At 37.4% G+C, this 25,332-nt stretch overlaps 1 protein-coding gene across 5 annotated transcripts in view; it reads right to left on the reverse strand.

Annotated features, from left to right (window-relative positions):
• Window positions 1–25,332, reverse strand: part of ACSL6 (acyl-CoA synthetase long chain family member 6) — a 1,926,773-nt gene that overhangs the window by 1,360,412 nt on the left and 541,029 nt on the right. For all 5 annotated transcript variants that reach the window (XM_044069184.1, XM_044069185.1, XM_044069183.1 and 2 more), the window contains exon 2: window positions 4,278–4,498. In XM_044069184.1, coding sequence (XP_043925119.1) covers window positions 4,278–4,498 — 221 coding nt within the window. The remainder of the gene's footprint in view (window positions 1–4,277; window positions 4,499–25,332) is intronic.

Raw genomic sequence — 25,332 nt, forward strand, 5'->3', positions numbered from 1 at the left:
CATCATGCATTATCTGAAGTATACAGACTCTGAAAAGTCAAATGTCAGTCAATATTTAGATTTTGCAATCCATGATAATTTGCACAGAAAACCACAGATTTTATATGGCAAGGACCAAACACATAAAATAAAGTCAAGGATATTTTGGGAAATCAGGGACAGTTTCTGCTTTGCTTCATATAGACTTCGGCAGAGAATAAACTTTTTTTTTTACCTATTTGTTGACTGGGTAATCCCACTGTACAAATTTTCCTTCTTAGGACTGCCTCAGGAGCATTGTCTGGCAAAGTGACTTGCACAGAGTCACAGAGTAGGCAACTATAGGTGGAAGGAATCAAACCCTATACCCTGGGTACAGGAAGCAGATCAGCTCTTTAGTCCTCTGTTTTAACTGCCATCCAGTGCTTTTACAGAAATGCACACTAGTCTTATAAGGCCAGATTTTAAAATAAAAAAAGAAGACATTAAGCTGTTTTTTCCACAACAAGTTCTCCCACAAACTTAGCAACTAAAAACACAAATTTTTATAAGGCATAGAACAAAAATATAAAGCAAACTCAGGGGCATTCTCTGATATCAATGTCGGTTTCAATTTTGATTTGTACAAAGACTCAGCAGAGAATAAATATTCTGGACATTTCATAAAAACACACATTAGTCCTGTAAAGCCAGATTTTAAAATAAGCAAACAAAACGGTAAGCTGTTTTCATCCATAGCCAACTCCACCTCCCAGCTATTGATTGTAATCCCCAATGACCGGTCATAAAACCACAGATTTTATGAGCTGCAGATCAAAAATATATGACAAAGTCAAGGATATGATGTAATTTAGGAACACTTTCAACTTTGCTTCAGGAGCCTCCTGTTATCCATTTTTTCAATGTAGATGTTTGTGTATAATATAATAGAATACGATGGGTCCCTGATCATAACCAGTTTAACATGTGATCAAGACATGGATGCCATGAAATTCACCGCAAGTATGAAGCTCGAGAGATGAATCTTGAAACTCACATTAAGATCAGCAAACTGATCATAGTTTTTTGTAGTCATGGTGCTTTATCAGCTCCATGTTGTAAGGTTTACAGAAGAAAACAAAGAGAAAGAAAATGTATAGGAATGTAAAAAGTTTTATAATCTTTCAAAGCTGATAAAGCAACGTAGCATTGTGGAACAAGAGAGTGGGCAGAAATGAAATGCTCCTTTGTAAAACTGACAGTTTTAAAAGCTGTTAGGCAGTTTGTCCTGCAATGACTTCTGTAAGTGTAGCAGTGACGTTCTAACAGCTTTTGAAAGCTGTTTTACATTCTGCTGCTGATCTTTGCTGGTCAGCACTGTCCACTATTAGTTCTTGGTGTAAGACCCAATCTTAGAAACGCCTCTAAGTGCTATTAAAATCAGGTATCATGCTAAGGAAGTAGTTAAGTCTTGAGAGTAATCACAGAGTTCCATACATTACACTGTGTTTCACTGCTTTCTAAGGATGCTACTTTTGTACTAGCTTTTTCTATAGGGAAAAGATTAATGCTGCACTTATTTATTTATTTATTTGTGAATGTAAGATGTGCAGTAATATCAGATTATTTGTGTTTTATTTATTCTATTTTATTTTATTATTATTTTTTTGATTGGTCAGAGAATGTGTCTGTAAAGATCTGAAGAGCTGTAATGTCATGACTACTTTAAGCAAGGATTTTCTGTATAAGAGTATATTTTTAATTTTCTTTTTAATTAGTGTTAGTTTATTTTGGCAGGGATATTTTGTTTTATTTTAACTACTTTTTGTATAGGATTAGCAAGTTTAAAGTTTATACTGGGATGAAGTCTGAATGGATTTAGGATGTAAGAATGCAGTCGGTGATGCCTTCTGTTCTTTGTAACAGGCTTTGGTAGGAAGAGTCATTTTTCAAAAAAACTGTTTTTGCTGTGCTCTCTCTTTTCATGCGCGATAATGCTGATGCATTTTTAGTGTTAACTTTACTTTTTATTATTACTTTGCTATTTATTTACTCAGTGTTAAGGGGTCTTCATGGATTTTTTTCAAAAAGTAAATATATATTTACATTTGTACTGGCGGATGATTTTTAATTTATTTCACTTTATTTGTGGGTTAGAGTTTTTATTACAGTTATAATTAGTATAGATGAGATTTTTATAAGTTAAGTAATATTTTGTTAATTTATATATATATTTATGTATTTATACATGCACACACACACACACACACACACACACACACACACACACACACACACACATATATATATATATATATATACATACACAGTCACTGCAATTGGCTGACTTACATTTTGGTTCACCCACTGTTCACTTAGCTGAATCATTCCTAATTCAGTCATACACACAGAAAGTCATTGTAATTAACTGACTCACATTTTGGTTGACCCACTATTCATATAGCGGAATCATTTCTAACTCAGTGAAATTAATGCATGGGATAATTCTGAACTGGCCTATGAACAGGACCCATGCTAAAGCCCATTTCAGAGTTTCAGTGAAGCAATGGAATGGGAAATGTTAATCTTACTCCTGCTAGACCTATGTTTAAGGCACTCCAGTTTTTTCCTAATTTATATCAGAGATCAATACCTTGAGCTCAGTGAAGTGTGGGTCAGTGTATAGCGCTGCAATATCTTCTTTTCCGTTATAGGTGATGCAATTTTTTCTCATTACAACCTATGTGTATTTATCCTAATCATGGATTCCAAAAGTGGGTAGAATAAAACCACATATCTACTACCAAGTACAAATATTAAAAATATGTACTTCTTGATAATATCCAAAAATATATGTACTTGTTGACTGAATTGTCCTACAAAAAATAAATAAAGCTAGATATACATTCTCATAGATTATAATGGAAAAAATAATAAAAATATATAAATTAAGAGACAGCATAACTTAAACAAAGGTTGGGGGTTGGCATAATGGTTAAGGTGTTTACTTCACAGTCACAAGGTACAGGGTTTTATTCTCATTTTTGAGAGGGACATTGGTTAGGCTTAAAATGGCATGCAAGGGCAGCTAGCCTAGTATATACCTGTAGGCATATAACAAGGAGCATCACAACTAAATGAAAACAGGAAAAGGATCTCTCACATTCACTGTAATTGGGAATAAATCAAATTACTTGTAACAAAAAATACAATACAGAAAAGAAGCCAATAAAGAATCCTGCCTACCACCTAAACAAAGCACAAAAAAATTCAAAACTAATATTAACACATCGCAGACACACTTAAAATAATGAAAAATTAATACTAACAAGTGAAATCGCTAATTAGACCTTGACGAGTGGATGGGAAACAGAAAGTTTACCCCAGAGATCACTTCAAAGGCTCTGCTGGACAGAGGCACAGGAAACTAATCTAAGGGGGCAGCGAAAGCCAACACATTCCGGCTAGGCTTATAAATGCCTTCGGGCAGATAGCCTAGTACCTACCTATGAAGCTATTAACACACAGGAAAATCAAGGATAATAAACTATTTAAAGAAATAACATAATATCTTATTAAAACCCAAAACTGCTACTAGTTAAACATGTTCACATTCTCAAATTAAAGTCTTCAAAGAGTACAAATAGCTAGTCTGTGATGCTGGCCTGTTGAACCCTTACTGACACCAGTCACAACACTCCAGCTCTTCAAGGGTCTGAAGATACTGAGAGAGCACAACCCTCAGATTACCAAGGGGCTAAAGGTACTTCAACTAATTAAAAAATAATATAAGTTAACAATTACTATATCTCTATAAATTATAAAACCTGACTACTGAATTTGTAAACCTCTGGAAAAAAGTAAGGAAATAAATATTTGGGTCTACAATACATTCAAATCACATGAAAACAATGTACATAGTACATACAAAGTTACACAGAATAAATATGAAGACAGAATATATGTGCATACTGTGAACTCATTTTGTAAAATAAGTTAGTACCCATATCCCAGCACACCAGATATTTCCTTTGCTGTACCCCATATCTGTTTAAGTTCTCTGCGTGTGTTTGTATACACTATTCACCCTTAATCTCATGGTCTAGGTAGTGGGTTATAACTGAAAGGGTTCCGTAGACCAGTTGCGTTACCTGGTTAACTGCTGATAAATAAATGAGTGCCATAAATATAAAAAGAATGCATAAGGAACCAATTAAAACAATTTAATCTGTCTGCCTACATATACCATGGAAAAACAGGTATGCAGCTATTTTCAAACTTCTTTTACTTTTACAGTGATTGGAAAACATGCATCTTACCTCAACAACTTCTGATTGCTTTGTGAGGTCACATGGTGGTTTTATAGGTCTAGGCCTCGTTGCTATCCAATAGGCTACTATGGCTGCAAATGCTCCCAACCCAACCAATGTTGGGGCTGGTAAATTATGAAAGAATTTCCAGAAGTCGTCAATGTCAGGCAACCGCAAGCTCCTTAAAATTTCCTGTGCTTGCATTTTATCAAGGAGCAAAATGACAAACTCTGCAGAATCAAGAGGGGAACAGTCAATCAGTGTGAGTACATACATGACTAACTAAGCAGAACAAACAACAGATAACCATGAGAACAAATAATAAGTACAACATACTCCTGTTTTTTGAAATCAAATATAGCAAAAGTTTTTAAGAACACCGTCTTTACTATGGCATTTTTTTTTCTGAGAATCAGAGCATTTCAATGTAACAAATATATCACTGAACCTTTTTCCTGTTGTAGAAAAGCCATCACTAAGCTTGGATTGTGTGTAGGCAAATGTGATTACACAGTGCTGGAAATAGAACAACACCTTGTAGCGATATGTCATGCCATTTCACAGAATACTCTGGTGTACTGCTAAAGGAAGAGACAAATGTATATTATACTTTTCTGTATCTGGTAGTCTCAACTATTTACCTCCTTAGTTAAGCAGTTGGCTATGGAAGATCTTGGTTTCTGAGACTCAAAAGAGCTAAAACACTTTTAGCAGAACTAAAGAATAGTGCGGCATTTCATGAGTTACTGCAAGATGTTTGTTACTTATTCAATGAAACAATCTTACAAAAAATGCACGTATAAGTGCAGACTCCTTTAAGGGTATATGTATTTACCTACTGTCTGATTTAACACAATTCATTGCAGAACTGAACATGTGATTATTTTGGATTGTGGGTCACAATGCTAGTCTCCACCAAAAGGACAGCTTTTGAAACTGTTCTGCAAAGCTGCATGCACAGTACAGAGATACCCATAATACTAGGGAGACAGGACAGAGAAAATCGCATAGAAAGTTGAGCGAGTGCTCGTCTTTAAACAGGTGGCTGCAGAGATGGTACAGGGACATAAGGACCCTTTAGTTAGATGAGGTATTATATCAGATATTCCACCTCTTTTGTGACTTTCTATGCCCACCCCTTCTCTGTTCACTAGGATGCTCTTTGAGAAGTCTACACACAAAAGAAAATAATAAAAAAATAACAGCAGTGATATTTCATCTATATGAACGAAATTCCTTCAGAGATGCCAAAATGTAGTTATATTATTTACAAGATACCTAGAAGTAGCAGATTAGGATGAAGTAAAATCCCCAAATTGGGATTAAGTAAAACCTACTATTATCCCTAGCACTCATTCTTTATTTTTATTTATTTTGAATTTGTTGACTGGGGTAGAACACTGATCCCATTTCACCCATTTCAGTCTAAGTCCATCTTTATGTATTAACAAAGCATTAGACTATTCACCAAGCTCTACCTTTCTTCCTTTATACTTCCTTACTTCATCCCATATGCTTAATATCGCTGAAAGTTTAAAGAAGGGGGTGTGGAATCACTCATGTTAAATGCTAAAAAGATGAAAATAGATATTTTACACACACACACACACACACACACACACACACACACACACACACACCCACATACATATATATATATATATATATATAAATAGATAAGAAAGCAAAATAAATGGTTTTCCTTTCTTATTGCTCTCCATTTCATGTGCAGAGTATGGCCCTATACTCAACACCTGCAAAAGTTCAAAAGAACGTTTAGCATGAGAGGGTAAGACCCATCCAAAAAGTACTTTATGACAGGTAAAAAATGCACAAAACATTAGATTCATATGCTCCACTGTAAAGTGCCATTCTGTCTTTCATTCATTAGTCCAATAACCACTATTTGGATTTTTTGCCAGTCTGGTCTCATGCTATTAAAATGACCTAATGGTACTACAAAGAAATGCTACAAGTCTACCGACCAGTAAGTACCTGCACTATAGAAAAATAGGGCCATATATACATACATACATGTGGTCCAACACTTGTAGAGAAGTAAAACAGGTCTTGTGTAACGTGCAGTACTTGGCATTTTTATGATTGCTGATATTGAATAAAGAGCTTGACAATACAAGATATACAGTGCTTTGTGAAATGGGTAACATACTGACACTGAACCATGACCTGTATATTTATACAGCATACTAAGCGCGTCATGTAGAGAATGGTTAGCCTGCAAGATATAGCCATGTTTAGAAGGGTGCACAAGATGGTAGCCTGTGTTCCCAGGTGTGTTACAACTCAGAAAGTAAGGGGGTTGGGATGGGAGTTAAGGTGCCAAATACTGACAGATGAACAAGAAAGAACACAATACTTGTATATCCATTTGGACTTACTGTGAGACACTGAAATGAGCAATTTACAGATTAAGAACTAATGACACTACCTTGCTTTTTTAAAAATACTTGTTTTCCCATCTGTATAGTAAAACCTCAACAAGAACAAATGCAAAACACAATCAATATAAGTTCTTGCAAGAAAGAACATATGTAGAATAACATGTAGACTGATTGAATCAAGTCAACACATTCAACATTTTTTTCATTGCAATTTCTGATTATAAACAAAGATTTCTAAATTATAGATTTAATTTCCAAGAAAAGCGGTCAGGGGAGTTTCATTTAAAAGTTAGATATCGAGTTTGGTTTTGCCTGCTGCTGCTTCACCTGGAAGACCTATTAGGAATGAAGCTTGGTGAGAACAAGGTCATGCACAACTGGCTGTGCAGTGACTTGCACCACTTATTTTTGAAATCAAAGAATGTTTATCAGTACAGTTCCACGAACATATCTCCAAAACCATGTAATATTACCAGATAAGGGATGTGACATACAGAAGATGTAACAAAATTCTGTCTGCACATTTCCTGACAACAAAAGTAATAACATTTGCAACTTTAACAATATTCATATTTTCCATATATATCAAAGACAAGTAACAAACAGTGCAAACAAACAGCAGAAATTCACCTCTTAAGAACAAGTTGCCAAACAAAAATCCATTTAGCCTCTATGCTGATGAGACTCTGTAGAGACATATGAAAGATACACTGAGCAGGATTAAGTACACCAACCCAGCTTTTACTGTACTCCATTGAGGCCAAAGTACCTGTAGTCAGCAATAAGAAGAAAATAAGAATAGCTACCTTCTATTTCTAACAAGCATTATAGTAATATAAAAAGGCCTGCGCCACATTTGACAAATTCAGCAAACCTCTACACTGGGAATGGCAGGGGAGCAACAGCAGGTGTGTTGCAGTCCACTGTTCAGATAAATTCTTGATCATTGCTCCCTCCTGGGACATTGCAAATGTAGGGGTACAGAAATTCAAACAGCTTTGTGTTGGCCTTGGAGTACTTCTGGCAGAAGACAAGGAGGAGGACCCATGGTGGCTGCCAAAAAAGCAATTACTAGAAAATGGAAATCCAACTCTAAACCAACTATATTAGAAGCAGTGAATATAGTAACAGAAATAAAACAAATGGAAATTAGATCTTTAGAAAAAAAGGTATTTGCAAACTACATAGGAAAACATGGGAACTGTGGGAATAATGCATATAGGGGAGGAATGAAGTTTAAAAGAAGGCAGGGCTTAAATGAGCTTTGTAATGTTGGACTGAAAACAATTGGTTAGATTATAAGTGATGTATAATGTTTGTAACTGGTTGTGTGTCAGTATGGTTTGTGATGTATGTTTCTTGTTTAAAAAAAGGGGTAGGAATTGAATTATTTATGTAATGTTGCTTAGGCTATATGATATCTAGCAATATATGTGAAACATAATGTTTGTTAATTTTAACTTGTTAATACAGTTTGATTACTTTTATATAAATATAAATGTGCCTATGTCAAAAGTGATAATTCAATAAAGGTGTTTAAAAAAGGCAGCTGGACCATCCAGGTTATAACTGTCTTGAGGCTAGAGATCGACATCAAAAGTCAAATGGTCCACCTACTGACTGTGGAATAAGATACAAGCGCTGAGGCCTAAAGATAAAGCAAAGGTAGAATAGGTCATGGAGCTGCTGGGCTACCACTCCCGGCTGTACCTTCAACAAAACAGTGGTTAGGCTGCTCTAATTAGACAGAAGAAAATACCATTGAGTAAGGCTAACTCAAGAAACCAAGGCAGACTTGGGTGTGTGACAGTCATTCTTAGATACTTTCAATAGAATCATGTTCTGGCAAGATGACTGGGTATTTGATGAGGACCTAGAGCCATACACAGATATGGCTGGGTCAATAGGCATGGGGGGGGGGGGATTCAAGGCAGGCTGGTAGTTTTCTGCTTCCTGGCTGGTGCATTAGGGCACCAATGACAGAAGAGACACTACACTTCTGGAAGTCATGCCCATTTGGACAAGCTTTCATTTGGGGAGGAATTTTGGTAAACTGCAGGATTAGATTTCACACTGCCAATAAGGCACTAGTGGCAGTATTGACCATTAGATATACCCAAATAGAGTAGATGTACAAGGTTATTAGAAAGTTGATTTTGCATGCTTTGCCACATAACATACCATTTATAGCTGTCCATGTACACCAGGCTTTGGAAATGTCATTGCTGACTCTCTCTCATCCACAGCAGAATCTGAACAAGAAGTTGAAGGATTGGTGACGCACATGATAGGACAGATTTACACTTACAGGAAAAAATGGGGAAACTATATGTGTGTGTGTGTATGTGTGTGTGTGTGTGTGTGTGTGTGTGTGTGTGTGTGTGTGTGTGTGTGTGTGTGTGTGTGTGTGTATATGGGTCTACTTCAAAGCATCTAAAGCCCACAATATTGAAGAGCAGATCATCGAGACAACATAATTGAAACCTCAGTTCAGTAAACGACCAGATCAGCGAATCCATTCCAAGGGTAAGTAACCACTAACACCAAATGAAAGAAAATGAGATTGCACCATCCTCAACCCACCTAGGTGGGGGCTGCTCACCCCACATGCCCCCTAACTAAATATACCAACTCTGAGCTCACACTACAGTTGGGAAAAGGAAAAAGTTCACCTTGTTGCCAACAGGTTACTTACTGTGGGAAAGAATTCGCCAATCAAGTCATTTGTTGAAGTGAGGTTTTGATGATGTTGTCTCAACGATCTGGTCTTGTGAGGTTTTGATGTTTTCAAATAGACCTATATATATATATATATATATATATATATATATATATATATATATATATATATAGTTGTAACTCAAAAGGTAGAAATCACATTTGGTAGAATGTTTTTGTGGGTGTAAAAAAATACAGAATGCACAATGAGTGAATGCTCATTAGAGTGAATTTCATATGGGTGAATTTAGTTTTATAAAGTATAGGTAAGCAGAAAAGTGGAGGAAAATTAATGTTTCAGTGAAAAAAGGATGGTTGTGAAGATATGCAAGACTGTGCTATAACTGTTGTTGTGAATATTTAAGTGTTCCCAAGTTAGGGTTACAGTAAAGGTTAAATAAGGGGATAAAGTCATTGTTGTGCATGTTTTGTATTGTTTGTATTCTGTGTCCTTTTGTCTTGTGCAGTGGCATTGTTGGTGAAAAGGTTTAAGTAATGTAATGTGTAGATTTAGGAAGGGCAGTATAGTAGTAGAACAGATAACATTGTCACCTCAGAGCAGTGGATTATTTGATTGAATTCTTGGCTGTGTCTTCTGTGTGGAGTCTGCATGTCCACACTGTGTTCATAGGTTCATAGGTAGGTACTAGGCTATCGGCCCTGGGGCCTATACAAGCCCAGCCAAAAAGGTACCCTGGCTTTTGCCATCCAAGAAAATTATTTTCCTGTGCCAATGTCGAGCAGAGCCACAGAGGTGATCCCCAGGGTGAATTTACTATTTTCCATCCAATCATCAAGATTTTTCTTGAAGAGTGCTAATGAGGAGTTTTGTTTGATATAGATAGGTTGTTTATTCCAGAGTATGGGAAGTCTCTGGGACAGGAATCTATTCCTCTGGCATGTTCTGTTTATTGTGGTGACAAGGTTTAGGTACCTAGAGCGTGTAGCTCAGAGGGATTGGGATTTCTTTAAGTGGAGCATTTCCAACAGCTCTGTGTTTGACATAGCTTTCTATGTTAGGCAGAGATGAGCACTGAGTAGGTGATATGCGACGGTGTAAAGCTGGAGTTTTTTGAGATGGTTTGCGTAGGGCATCTGTTTGAGGCCGGTAATCCTCTTTGTGAGGTATTTCTGTGGCCTTTCCAGTTGTTGTAGATGTCTTGTGAGGTACATACCAAAAGGGGCGTTGTACTTTATAATGGGTTAAATGAGTGATGAGTAGAGGGGAACAATGACCTCTTTTTTTCTGGATGAGAAACCTTTTGTGATGAGGTGTGCCATGTAGAAGGATTTCCTGACTACTGTGGCGATATGATTATCAAAGGCGAGACTACTGTCCACCTGAGTCCCAAGGTCTCTTATCACACTTTCGGTGTTAAGTATACTACCACCTATGTTGTAGTTCATGGGTACAGATTTTTTACCAAAGGGGATGACAATGCACTTTTTGGCATTGAGCTTGAGGCCATGGCTTTGACACCAGACATCTGCCTCAGTGAGGTCCTTTTGTAGGATATCCACATCATTAGGAGTTTCGATTATGGCTCCTAGTTTGCAGTCATCTGCGAACTTCGTTAGCCAAAGACCTTCTGTGTTAGCCTGTACTTCAGAGAAGTAGACACCAAGCAGGAGAGGAACCAGGACTGAACCTTGTGGTACTCCACTTGTTACTGGTATGAAGTTGGATTTGGACTCTGCTACTTTCACAGTGTGGGTTCTGTCAGTGAGCCAGTTGGCAACCCATCTTGTGACATAGGGATTTATACCTAGTTTAGTGAGTTTATCTATAATTTCAGAGTGGGGGATGATGTCGAAAGCCTTGGCAAGATCAAGATAGGCTGTGTGAAACACCTTACCCTTGTCTACGGCTTTGGTGACTGCTTCAAAGACGTCTATCAGGTTTAGGAGACATGATCTGCCTTTTACAAACCTGAACTGGGTGGGGTCCAGAGTTTGGGGATTACCAATGTCTTTGTTTATAAGTTCCATGATGATACATTCCATGGCCTTGCAGACCAGGCTCGTCAGGCTAATGGGGCGGTAGTTCCTGGGGTCCGTGGTGGCTTCCCCCTTGTGGAGTGGGATAACCGTCGCTGTGCGCCATTCAGCAGGCACAAAGCCTGAGGTGAGACTATGATTGAACATGGTACTTAGGTGGGGTTCCAGTTCGTTCTGTAGTTCATCTAGAATGCAGCCTGGGATATTGTCTGGTCCCATGGATGCTGTGTTCTTGGCTTTGGAGAGTGTGGTTTTTACCTGTGCAGCCATGATTACTGGAACTTTGCATTCTTCCGGTATAGAGATGGGCTCTTTAGGGGGTGAGAGGGGGATAAAGTTAGCACTGAACCTATCTGCCAGGATGTTGGCAATATCAGTTGGGTCTGTATATTTAGTGCCATTGTGCTGTAACTCAGAGCAGATCTGAGTGTTGCCATTGAGATTCTTGACATAGCTATAGAATGCTTTGTGGTTGTCTTTAGAATCAGTGGCAATTTTGTTTTCATAACTAGCTTTGGAGGATTTTATCAGGGATCGCAGCTTCTTACTGAGGCTGATCAGGGAGCTCCTCCACTCATGGGATTTTACTCTTTTTGCAACAGTTTCTTCCTTCTGTTGTACAGTTTGTTTATGGTAGGGGACCACCAGATTGGCTTCCTTTTTTTGGAGGATAGCATCTTGGTTCTGTTTGGGATAGCATGATCAATGCACTCATGTAAGTGCTTATAAAGTGCAATTGTGTAGGATTCAGTAGTCCTAACTGTATTGTCCATCTGCATGAGTGTCATGAAGTTCACCATTTCTGTCTTAAGAAGCATGGAGTTGGCTTCGGAGAAATTTTTTTACCATGGTTTCCTTAATGGGGGGTAAGGGCAGGATGTGGATATCTAGGGTAATTCACTTATGGTCGGATCAGACAAATGAGGGGTTGACTTCAGGTTTGGAACACCAGTCACTCATGTTGGTAATGACTAGATCTAGGATATTGTTGCCCCTGGTGGGGGTGTGGATAAGTTGATCCAGGGCATTGGAGTTTATGAATTCCAGAAAGCGTTGAGCGAAGGAGTTGGTACATGAGTAGTTTTCCCAGTTAATGGGGGGGGGTAGTTGAAATCACCCATTATTATTATTAGGGTGTTTGGTTGAACCCTAATATTTTCCAGTACATCAAGAAAAGAGGAGTGGGAATCCTGGGGCATTGTGGGTGATCTGTAGCAAGCTACAATTTGGATTGCAGTTTTGCCCAGGGTTAGTTGCACTTGGATAACCTCAGCTGCATTATGCTGAGCAACTAGCCTGGAGGTGTGGATATCCTTAATGAATATGGACACACCTCCGCCTTTGGTGTCCAGGTTACATGGCCGAAAAGTGTGGTATGAGTTATAGCCTGGTAGTGCAGGGGTGCTCTCTAGAGCCTTGAACCAGGTCTCAGTCACTGCACAGATATCGATGTTCTCCATTTTAAGGAGTGCCTCGAGTGAGTGCATTTTGAGATTTAGACTTCTAGCATTGAGTAGCATCACCCTCAATTTTTGCTTGCCTGTTCCTGTTATGGTGGTGAATTTGTCATTTGAACCATGCCTAAAAAATGCACTATAGGGGTGGCAAGAACCTTAGCCAGTATCCGGAATACCGGGGGTGACAGGTGCAGGCCATCTCTGGCAAAGCATCATGGTCTGTCGACCATGTCATCCCAGGCAGACAGATACTGGATCCCTTTAGAATGGCACCAGAAGCTTAGCCAATTGCTGAAGTCAATCATTTTGTCCTTGTACTGCGGCATCATTCTGGGTGATGGGAGAATGCTACTCAGGGCTAGGGTCATACCTGCCTGGGATACAAGATCGGAGAGCTCTTCCATGTCTCTTTTCATGTAGTCCAGGGAGGTACAACTCAGGTCATTCACACCAACATGGACAATGACATGAGTCATATTTGTACTTGTTGTGGAGTGACCTGAGTGCAGGTGTTATGTGGCGGATCCTGGCACCCGACAGGCAGCTGACAGTAACCTTCTCCTTGTTTAGCCTGGTGAGTGGGATATCAGGGTGCCTGACTATAGAGTCACCTATGGCTAGTGTGTTGGGTACATTGTTTTTCCTTATTAGCTGTGGTTGAGTGGCACACTGAGTCTGCGGGCTATGTGTCATTTGGGTTGTGTTGGGGGGTGGAGGTTGCTTGCATTTCTGCTCTGTTGCTTGAGCAGATTATTATTGAGAGCCTCCGCGAATGTTTTTGTGTTTCTATGTGTGGATTTTGGTGGTGTAGATTTAGTGAGACTATGTGATGAGTGTGGTGTGGTGCAAGTGTTTACCTTCTCCTCTTGACTGTCAGGTTCAGTCTTGATTGGAGAGAGCTTTACCTCCAGTTTGGCTAGATAAGTGCATCTCTCACAGGTTGTAGTGTTGGGTGGTAGGATGGTAGGAGGAGAGGGTTGTCTGTGTACATGAGGTAATTCCTACATTGCCCCAATATGCCCAGATTCATCAGCTAGACAGGTGAGAACACTGGGAGCTGACCCTTGGACAGGCCTGAATAAAAAGCTATTTTCCTCTAGATAAGTGAGGAAAGTGAGTACAATAGCTGTTTTTCTCTAAGCAAGTGAGGAAAGCAAGTACCAAAACTGTTTTCCTCTAGGTAATGAGGAAGGTTGAGTGCTGTAGTAATTAATAGATTATTTAGTGCTTACAAGTTCTGAACAAGTGCTGATCACGAATAAGCAAATTTAAGTGCTAAAACTAAGAATCTGTATCTGGACTAAACTAGTTACAGGAAAGGGGGGAAACAAGTGCAAATGCGGGCTTTTAAATCAGAAAGTTGAGAGAGATGGAAAAACTGCCCAAACGGCCAATAACTACAATTTCTGGGCCAGAACCACTCCTTATGTGGTAGATAGGTTACCTAGTGCTTACCACTCCCACTGATAAGCTAGAAGGCTTCCCTCCAACACAGAAAGCTTGGGGGGCTCAGAAGCTTACATACAGTCCTGGATGCAGTAAATCTTAATCTGGACTACACTAGTTACAGGAAAGGTATATATATATATATATATATATATATATATATATATATATATATATATATATATATATATATATAGAAAAGTAGCTAAAACAGCAGTAAAAACAATTCAAATGCAGTGCAAGCTAGCACACTTGAGTATGTAGCAATGTTAGACCAAACAGTTTAAAAAAATACAATTAGATTAAAAATGACTAAAAACAAGTACAGAAGGAGTCTATTAGGTAGAATGAGGTAAAGAGATGGGACTGGAGGGAGTATCCCAGATCAAATCTACAGTGGGGGCGGGAAACTCCAAAAGCCTCCAAATTTAAACAACACAGGAATAGGAAGAGTGGGTAGGAGAAAACCAACACCTTCAGCAGAGATCTGAAAAACTATACAGTGAAGCAAAAATAACAGTGCACAATTCTGAAGTCAGCCAGCAATGATATAAAATTAGTCAAACAACAATTACCAGTACACAGCTCTGAAGTGCCAGAAAAATATACTCAGCTCTGTATATCTCCAGATAGTTTGAAGAGCACTCTGTCCGGACACAGGAAGGCTCCAACAATGATACACAACATGATACACCTCATGTGAGGTTCTTCCAGGTGCTCCGATTTCCTCCCACATTACAAAGACATGCAGTAGGTGGACTGGACACTTGGCCAAAGATGTGAATGTGTGGAATGGGAGAACAGATGTTCCAGGGCTAGGATAAGGTTTCTGCATGCATCTCTGAATAAAAGAATCATAATATTAAGCATCTGACTAATATTAATAATATCCAGATGGCTCAAGTGATGAGGAGAAGAAAGGTCCATTCTCTTATGATTTCTGCCCACAGTGTAGGTTTATAAAAATATGTAGGGAATTTTGTGTTATTATTGGAAATAAATATATTTCCCACTGTTAATTTAAATATATGGCAAAAAATGTTGTGTATGTTGCATATTGTGATAATGCTGGTGGTACGCAGGCATTTACACAAACATCATTAAAATATGAACATGAATATGCAATAAGAACAGGCAATGCATTACATAGGCATGCAAGGGTATGTGTTAACTTAAAAAGTTCTTCATTTGTGGGATGCACAGTTTGGTAATATATGTAAACAGTGGTGATATAAGTTTGTGCAGTGTGTGTGTGTGTGTGTGTGTGTGTGTGTGTGTGTGTGTGTCAGTGTGTGTGTGTCAGTGTGTGTGTATATGCACACCTAGATTTACAGGTGTCCATGCTATTTCCACATCAGTGTGCTACATGCAGTGGTAGCCATAAAGCATAGCAGTCTTTGTTCTTATACTTCAACACTTAACTTTCTTCTAACATCTTTTGGTGCTTATCCATAGAAAAGTGCATAATTTTCCTGATGTGTACTGCACAGGACTGCTTTTGTGCTAACAATGTATCTACAACAGTCATGAACTGAACTGCATACAGGCTACACTCTGCAGAATCTTGACTGAAATACACACACACACACACACACACACACACAGTTTCCTAATAGATATCAGTTCTGCAACCACAGCAAAAAATTAAGATACTTGAAAAAGCCTTTTATTTTTTGTAAAGACAGTCTGCAATACTGCATAGCCTTTTATTTTCTGTAAAGACAGTTTGTGACACTATGTGGTCTTTCTCCCTGAAGAAACACTTGTTATGATATATTACTGTGAGGTGCACAGGCAGTCATGCTATGTGTCTTGCCAAATGTGATAATATGCTGGGCTGTGATTGTGGTGGTGGTATATTTTTAATGATATAGGCATATTTTCATGCAACCATGCTCAGTACAATGTGCATTGCACACAGCATATGAGACATATCATTTTGGTTATTGATCACATGCATTATCCTACTGCAATGAGAATGAGTGTTTCCTGTGACATATGGATAGCGTACACATCCCCTGTCTACGCACCTGACTGTTCATGCTTATCTAAGTAAAGTAAGTAGGATTAAGTAAAGTGGATGGTAGGGTGTAGGTGCCCTTTATCGAAAGCAAGAGAATAACCTTATGCAAACTTCAAAAAGACATTTATTTCAAACAAAAAGTTAATTGTACTTTGAATCTAGATCCAACTAGAATATTAAAAATTGTGGAGTACCAAACTTCTTGAGCACATGCAGAAGAGCTTAAAGATTAAATGTTCATCTTTTCACTGAGGACAGGCAATGAGTCAGCTATAGTAGACCAGGCCCTGTGAAAGTTTATTATAACCACTGACAGAAATGTTATCCTTTTCTTATTCTTTTTTTTTACTCTAGAAATGTTCTATTCATTTCCAAACATATAAATCAGAAACGTTTTGCTTGAAGGTTTACAAAGCTTATTGTAAATAACCAGCAACAAATGGGAAAAAAAGAGTGAGAGACAGAGAGGAAGTGAGTAAGGGAGGAGAAACTGGAAAGGGATCGGTAAAACATCAAGACAAAGACTGACTCAGTACAAACTTATCTATGATTAGAAAACAGAAGCTATGATTTATAAATACACAGTAAGAACTGTAAACGTATTCAGTCACTTCCAAACAACTTTCATGCTGCCGTGTCAATGACATAGAGGGATAAAACCATGAGGATGGCCAAGGTGACCGAAGGGTGACGAGGCTGGAGAAGCTTTGTTGTGGTGGTAGGGTAGGATGGAGATGACTATCCTGGAGGTTGAACATGCTGAACAAATATTCACATGGAGCCCTGTTGGTGCCCAGGGCTTGTAGAAAGTGTTTCCATGGTCTGGTACGTGGGTGAGCTAAGAAAGCATGGCTGCTATGGCCAGGTGGGCATGTCCTTTGGCTATACTTTATGGTGTGCCCAGCACACAGTGCAAGATAAATATCAATAAAGGGGTGGGATGTATTCTAGTAGAAATCACTGTCTATCTGTAGTATGACAGGACCTCACTTAATCCATTATTTTCTACTATGCTGGCACCCCTAGAGTCTGTGTAAAGAGTATAGCTGAGGGACCCTGAGTACAGCTGCTCATCCTTTAAGGAAACCCTCCTAGTATGAAGGGCACACTGGGGAACCTGAAAAGGTGTGGCACCTGCAGAATCAGAAATGTAGGGTGCAGGCATAGAGGCATCTGAAATCAGTCATATAACAAGTTTGTAATTTCATTGTGAGAAAAGGAAATGAATTAGAAGAATAACTCTGGGTCTTAATTCTGCCACATACCAGTGATTACGCCATACACAAGAAAGGCTATTCTTACTCTAGACATTTATGTCTCCATAAGAGAATACAAAAATGCATTCAAATTGCAATTCTAGGTAGTTAAAAATTAGCTACAGATGCTAGCAAAGCATGTCAGCAGTTAGTGAAAGGATGCAATATAATTTAAAATGTGTTTTGTTTTTGTAGAAGACAGCATGGCAGTCAAAATTGTATGTTTACGGGATGAAAAATATTGGAAATGGACACAGCAAAGATAAGGAAAATGATGTACCATATTTATTAATTTATCAATTAAATGGTCATCATTGTTCTGGGTATATGGCAAGCTTATGCAGCAATGCAGAACCAGCAGCGATCTGTAGGAAAGCTACATCTGTGGCAAAAAAGAGAAATGGACAGGTAGATTAATGAGATTTTGGAACGATTGGAAATATAAATTCTGCAGATGCTGTCATATGCAACTTCTCTATCTATAGGAAGAGGAGAGCAGAGAAAGAAGTTATAGTATTAACTCTTGAATGGTTGATTTTAGAGTATTCAGACAATTTTTTGCGCAGTAAGATTTTTCTGAAACTGGACAAAATGGCTTACCAGTATTATGTATGTTGCAAAGTCACAAACAAGTTTGGGCATAGGTGAGATGGCCATGACAGTTTACCTATGATGTAAGAGAACATAGGCTGCAGAGGTGTGCAGAAAGACACTGGAGTTTTAGATTGTGCCATGACTGAATTATGGGAAGAAGCAGGAATTACAAACATTATATTTATTTTGAAATAAATCAACCTTCCTGATGCCTGGAAAATTTTGAAATGATATGATTAGGACATATACTTACTTTATACCACAGGTGCCATTAAATGTAGCAAGAATGAAAAATCTTGTATTGGTACAAATGTCTGAAGCAGGAATAATTAATGATAGACTGATTTGTTTGCCTGTGATGAGTGATATAGGAGTATATAAGTCAAATATTTACATGGAAAGGTAGTTTTGATTGATATGTGGCTTTTACAAAGATTGATTTATCATTTTCATAAAAGTGACATATGCTCAGAAAGTTGAGTTTTTTATGTATTTATTAACTAGGTAAGTTCACTTACAAGTGTCCCTTCTCATAGGGACCAGGGAGGACTGGCTGGTAAGGTGACTAAAGGAAGCAATTGCACACCTAGAGACTTGGACTCACGTCATACATTTAAAGCACTACATGACAAAAGTCACTATTCTGAACAGTAAGTATGGAAACTATACCACAATGAATTGATAAAAGTTGTGTTTACTTACCTTTTGTAAAGCAAAAAGAAAATATAATTTTTTACATTAGTGCAGAGGGGGGTTGTGATCCAAAACCATGTCAACTGTTTCATTTAAATCTGAGTTAAGGACTATATATATATATATATATATATATATATATATATATATATATATATATATATATATATATATATGTATGAATGCATGCATGCATGTATGTATGTATATATATATATATATATATATATATATATATATATATATATATATATATATATATATATATAGGGATGTTATGACTACTATAGGCATCCAATTCCTTTTCCTTTACCATGTAACGTTTTATCTTATAAATGGGTACGCAGGGAACTGGAGAAAAGATAGATGGATGAATAAATGAATTGACAAATGTGCAAATAAGTGGTAAATGTAGCTTTTATTGAAGCCTTTTTCAATGAAGGACCATTCCTTCAAATGTTATTAACTTCTCCTAGAGCTCTACCACCTTGGGGGATGTTATATTAAAGTAAAGAGGTTGTGGGGGTTGCTCTCTGCTTCACCCAGGGCTGTTTTTTTTGATTTGGGCTTCAGTTATGTACTATATCATTTAGAATACAACAAAAAGTATGCAGGTGATGTTCACTATGAAGCCAATGACAGGTAGGGTGAGACTCATAGAGTAGAATCAGAGATACAGATAAAATGTTAACCAGAGGGAGTGATAAACTACAGATAACTTACTCTGACATGGGTTGATGGAAATCTAGAAGTTTTGACATTTACCTGCATAACAGGCTAAAGGATATAGCTGAAGGGAGGAGTCAAAACAATGTTTGGAGGTGATTGTGGATTTCTTTCATAAACCTCTCTTTAAATGAGTCAAACATTTAAGTTGGCAGAACCAAGGCACATATCTAGAAGAAGAAAAAATGAACAATTCTGAATAAAGTGGTGATAGTTCTACTGAGTAGAACAGGCTATCAAACCTTTTTTTTATTACATTATTCATATATCTCAGGCTGTGTACTAATGTCAGGACATGCAATGCTGAGTCCTGAAACAAACAGACAAAAAAAAATGATAAGTGAAAACAGAATATTGAACATAACTCTTATCCTTTAAACTTATTTTTCAGGGGAACAAGCCTATCTGCAGCCTGATATGTGTGTGTGTGGAGGACTACCCCCCACACCATCTGAACTTATGCATATGCCGACCCTGAGATGACCATACCTCAGACAAAAGTTAATATTCTTGAAATGGCAGTCTCAGACTTATTATATGCAAGTCCAGATGTTCAGTCATTTAATGTCCACTCAGCATTCCTTGTCTTGACATTTCAAATAGTTTACTATTTTTCACCTTAACTTTATATATAGCATTCCAACATTTATTTCTAGTAATGCTTTCCAATTATATATTTTACATCAATATTCTTGCCAAATATGAAATTTTACAATTATCACCTTCCTTACAGCATTCTTCTACCCCGTCCTGCTCACACGTGGGAAAAAAAATCTCAGCGCAGCATACTTTTAATGATTGCTGTATTTTAAATATGTAAATGTATTGGCCAGTGCTGTCCCCAGTTTTATATATTTACAACTACCATGCTGTATAAAATCTGTATTGTATTCTTATTGGAATGCTACTAAGTCCTGTACAGGATGACATCATCTACAAGCCATTATTCCAAATTATATTATTACTAGTTTTAAGAAGTTCTCTTAGCCCATGTTACTCCATTAATAGGTACCCCAAAATGTTGAGATTTCTCCATGTCAAAATAACTTCTACTGTAAATCACATTATGGAATAAAGCCTCCACAACAAACACATAAAACATATGGCATTGGACACCTCAGTCTCAATTTCCATCTAAACGTTATTTTTTTCATTTTGGTGTTTTTCATTTTGTCTGTATTACTTCTATGCTTATGATTTACCTTAACAAATTTATAAAATGTCTTAAGACTGTTACTGGTTAAAGATTTTCCCACAGTGTCTCTCTTTTTTACTTTGTTGCTCAACTCAATTATCATAACACAAACTAAGCTGGCAGTGGGAGCTAATGTCAAGGATGAATGAAGCCAAGTGGGTCAAAGGTAAATCTAGCATTCCCTTTTTTTCTGATCAGAAAAGAAAAAAAAAGAGAAAAGAAAAAAAAAGCTTCATGAAACTTCTATCTCTGAAATGAGAATGTGCATTATCAGAGCAATTTTTGTACTGAGAAGCAGTTCTCTTTTAGTTTTATGAACCTCAAAACTGGCACGTATCAGCACTGGCACAGAAAACAGCAAGTTTTTTTTTATTCTACATCCACCTTAAAAGAGATAAACACTAGGAGCCTGGGCACTTCTCCAAATAGTGTGTCACAGATGGTGCACAGAGGAAGCTGTACACTACAAGCTGTGTGACATTTCAAGCTGCAGTAAATGGTCCAGTAGCTGTCAAGCTGAGTGCTTACCTTTCTACTGGATAATCGAAACAACGCGCTATTAACACATTGCATACTGGTTTACACAACACATTTGAAATGCATGTTAACATAAAGCAAAAGAAAGGAATTCAGTATTCCTGTGCTTTTCACATTCTGTTTCACATCTGTTCAGACCTCTCAGCAGTTTTTTGATTCTGTAGAATGTCCCAGATTTTATTTATTTATTTATTTTTTGTCTGTTCCTCATAAAATGTGCATTTTTCTGACAAAATGCACAGGTTTGCAGTCAGTAAACAATGATAATCATTTGAGTTTTTGATTTCATATCCTTCAGAAAATGCTTGCCAGTGTGAAACTCATTATTCTTGCAACTTCTTTATTAGGTAACAGCAATATTTAAAATTTGTGATTTTGAGTCTTTATCTCCTAGTATTTTTTGGCTCTGTCCCTGATTGCTGAGCTAAGAGATTAAGAGACAAGCATGCGTTGATACTTAGAAACATTAAGTATACCCCATACACTATTTCTGTCACCTGGTTTAAAAAAATCCCATTACACCTTGGAGCATGGGGAAAGGTTTGTTAGCTGTGATTATCTATAATCACATATTTGCTGTTGGTACTTATTCCCGCTCTGCAAGGATAACTTGACAAAAAGGATCATGGCTTGAAAACATTACTCAACATATTTTCAGGCCAGATCCATTTTTTTTCCCTTAAAATAACTCTTCTGTATAAAATCCTAGTTCGATTGTCTCTCCTGAACTACCTTGCTCTGTGCTGCATTGTTTATTTCATGCAGGAAATTGAGGGAAAGCTAACCTGTATAGCTAATGCCAAAGTCCCAAACCATTTTACTGTATGGTTCAATGATAACAGCACACTGAAAGACTTCTGTAAGAAGTCTACAGATGAAAAGTGGCACGGCCAGCTTTAATCCTGGAAATGTGTATGTTGTAAAAGAATGTGCTAACATGATGTGCTTTCTTCACATAGATGAAATGATAAACAAAAAAGAAAAAACAAGTATACTACCAACAACTTACACAGATATATGAGCAGATGAGTATGTAGACAGACAGCCTATCATATTTACAGATGGATTTTAATAGCTGCAGTCCTTCAACTTGCCTGAACTTACTGATGACATTACCTACGCCTCTATAACTTACATTTCATGTTCATGCATGAGATATAGTGCAGGAAGATATGTAGTCTCCTTGTATAACCATTAGCAGAATCAGAGTGTAACAACTAATACCAACAAAGCAAAATATGACTGTTTGCATGCCTTCCATCAACTGTACACTTACAGAGACTGGTTCGTAGGCATACCTCTCAACCTCTTAGGGCAAGAAATCTGGACAATGTCATAAATAAATGTGGGACAAGGGCCCAAAAATAGGGACAGTTTTTAAATATTGTTCTTCCAAACTTAGAAAGTTGATAGAATAACAGGTTTTGCTAAGTATGAAATTTTCTGAAGGATATGAAGTCTGAAACTGAAGTGTCTGTCATTATTTCTAAATTCAATTCTTTAAATGATTTACCATTAATTTGTCAGAAAACCACATTTTTATGAAAAATGGGTAAAATATGAGGCCAAAATCTGGACATTATTCAAAAATCTGTACAGTTGAGAGGTATGTGAATCGTAGGTCAGAACTATAGCACAACCTAACCTTCTTTGACTCAGACTAACTTGTTGTATCCATGCAAGTTACATTATTTATGCTCTAAAATCATCTAGTCTTGAGTTTGGACTCCGGATTCTGTTGTCACCACAGACTAGTGGGATATATAGCACAATCTCAAACAAGGTGGAAAATGAAAAAAATACACAGTATGGAACACAATGCAACATCTGTTTTCAAAACCTCATAAAGCCAATTTATTAACTTACATGTTTCAAGATAATGTCACATTGATTTTAGATGTCTAAGATCATGTTAATATTCCTGCTTATGATTTACATAGAGTTACACAAATCAAGATATAAACAGAGTTTTTGAAAACAGATGTTTATAATTTTAAATTTCTTCAATGTCTATCATTAAAAGCAATAAATGTTAAGACCAGTTCACCTGAACACCTCAGGACTCCAACTACTGCCTAAAGAAGGAGTATAGATTTGTTTGCATCTCTGCTTTGTGTTTGTGGACTACCCGGCATTTACCTGTCTCCTTCGTTGTCACTTAACATCATTATTTGAATCGCCTAAAACACCAAATTAGAAGACAGCCAGCCAATCATGTGATAGTCAAAACATTATACATATAAAAAAACTTTCTATAAAAAAAAAATATATATATATATATATATATATATATATATATATATATATATGTGTGTGTGTATGTGTGTATATACATTCTTACAATCAAAAACATTTATTTAACCAGTATAAAATAATTTAAAAACTTTAAAATCTACTATGTTGCAGTTTTACTAAAATAGGTTTCAAGGTTACAGCAGTATTAAGACCAGGTGGAGCTGTAGTCATGTGGTAGAGATGGCTCCTATTTAAATTCTAATGTCTTGATGTTAATTGTTTTTTAGTATTGAAGAAAAGCGTAGATGCGAAAGCTTTGCTTTGTGAATAAAGACGATTTCTTGACGTTGGACTTTTTCTGAATTATATATACCTTCCAGTTTTACAGCAAGTACTTTGGTTTACTTCATATTTTAGTCTGTTGCCAGGTCACTGGACTTCTTTTAAATGTGTACCCTCATATGGGCTTGTTAAACTATACCATATAATTGAAACAGTTCTACTGGCATTTTTATAGCAACGCAGTGGAGCAGCAGATAGCATTGTCACCTCACAGCAAGATATTTTCCAGTTCGATTCTTGGCTGGAGTGGCTTTTGCGCGGAGTCTGTCTGTTCTCCCTACATTCACGTGGATTTCCTCTGGGTGCTCCGGTTTCCTCCCATATTCCAGAGACATGCATCTGGAGCATTTCTCCTCTGGCCTCCACTGAAAATGGACTCTGTCTCAGTTGGACTTTCCCAGTAAATGAATGTTAAATAAATACAATTCTCATTTTATATTGGAGAACAAAACTGAATCTTATTATGTAGCAGCAACTTTTTATTAAGTCAAATATACTGTACACCATAACTACTACTGGCTGTTTTTTTCACGGTAATTACATGAAAATAGAATCGACATGGGACCCATATTTTCCATTCACTCCAGTTCCTGCTACTGTCAAAGCCAGCCTGTGGCCTAGCAAAACAAAGCAATACAATTTTTACCACCATTACTATTTCTTTCCTCCTCCATGTTTAGAAAACGATAGCAGAAACCACTACTAACCAAGCATAAGTTGTTTTCTTTTAAATGTTCACATTTTCTGATACGTTTCTGCCAGTCAGATGTAAGTCTGCACATTGTGTATACTGATATCTGCCTGTATTCTTTGTCTATATATTTCTAAACATGTCCGCCTGAGTGTATAACTCAGTGATGTATGTACTGTCTCTTTTTTGGTATGTGGAGCTTATCTCCCCGGGCCTCCACTGAAAATGGACATATATCCAGTCAGACTACCCCGGTCAACAAATGTAAAATAAAATAAAAGAAATAAAATCAATGCTCCCTTACTTCTGTTTCTTATAAGCATTTACCTAAACACATCTCTATGAAGCACTCAGAATATACAGAGTACACAATCAGTCAGCATATCATGCTCACCTGAGCATTGCAATCACTATTCATGGCTGGCCAGTACAACCCACCCAGTCACTGCTATTGTAGCCTCAACATGGCCACAGGCATAGGATAACATTTAACATTTGAAATAAACAACTTCCATTACTCAAACCCAAAGGCAGCCAATGTAATACCTGCATTTATTTCTAAATGCCTGTCTGCAATAAAGAGTGACAAGGGATTGGCCGACCGTGCCTCTTGACACTTTGGGCCTGGGTCAGCAGTTCCCTTTTCCCCCTCCCTAGCTGCACTACTGTATACACATTATATAAAATCAGATTTGTTACACAATTCCCCACCACACTCTGTTGAAGCTCTAAGTGAATCTTCAGATTAAGA

The sequence above is a fragment of the Protopterus annectens genome, chromosome 4.part0 (genome assembly GCF_019279795.1).
Source record: "Protopterus annectens isolate FY-2018-M chromosome 4.part0, PAN1.0, whole genome shotgun sequence".
NCBI lineage: Eukaryota > Metazoa > Chordata > Ceratodontiformes > Protopteridae > Protopterus > Protopterus annectens.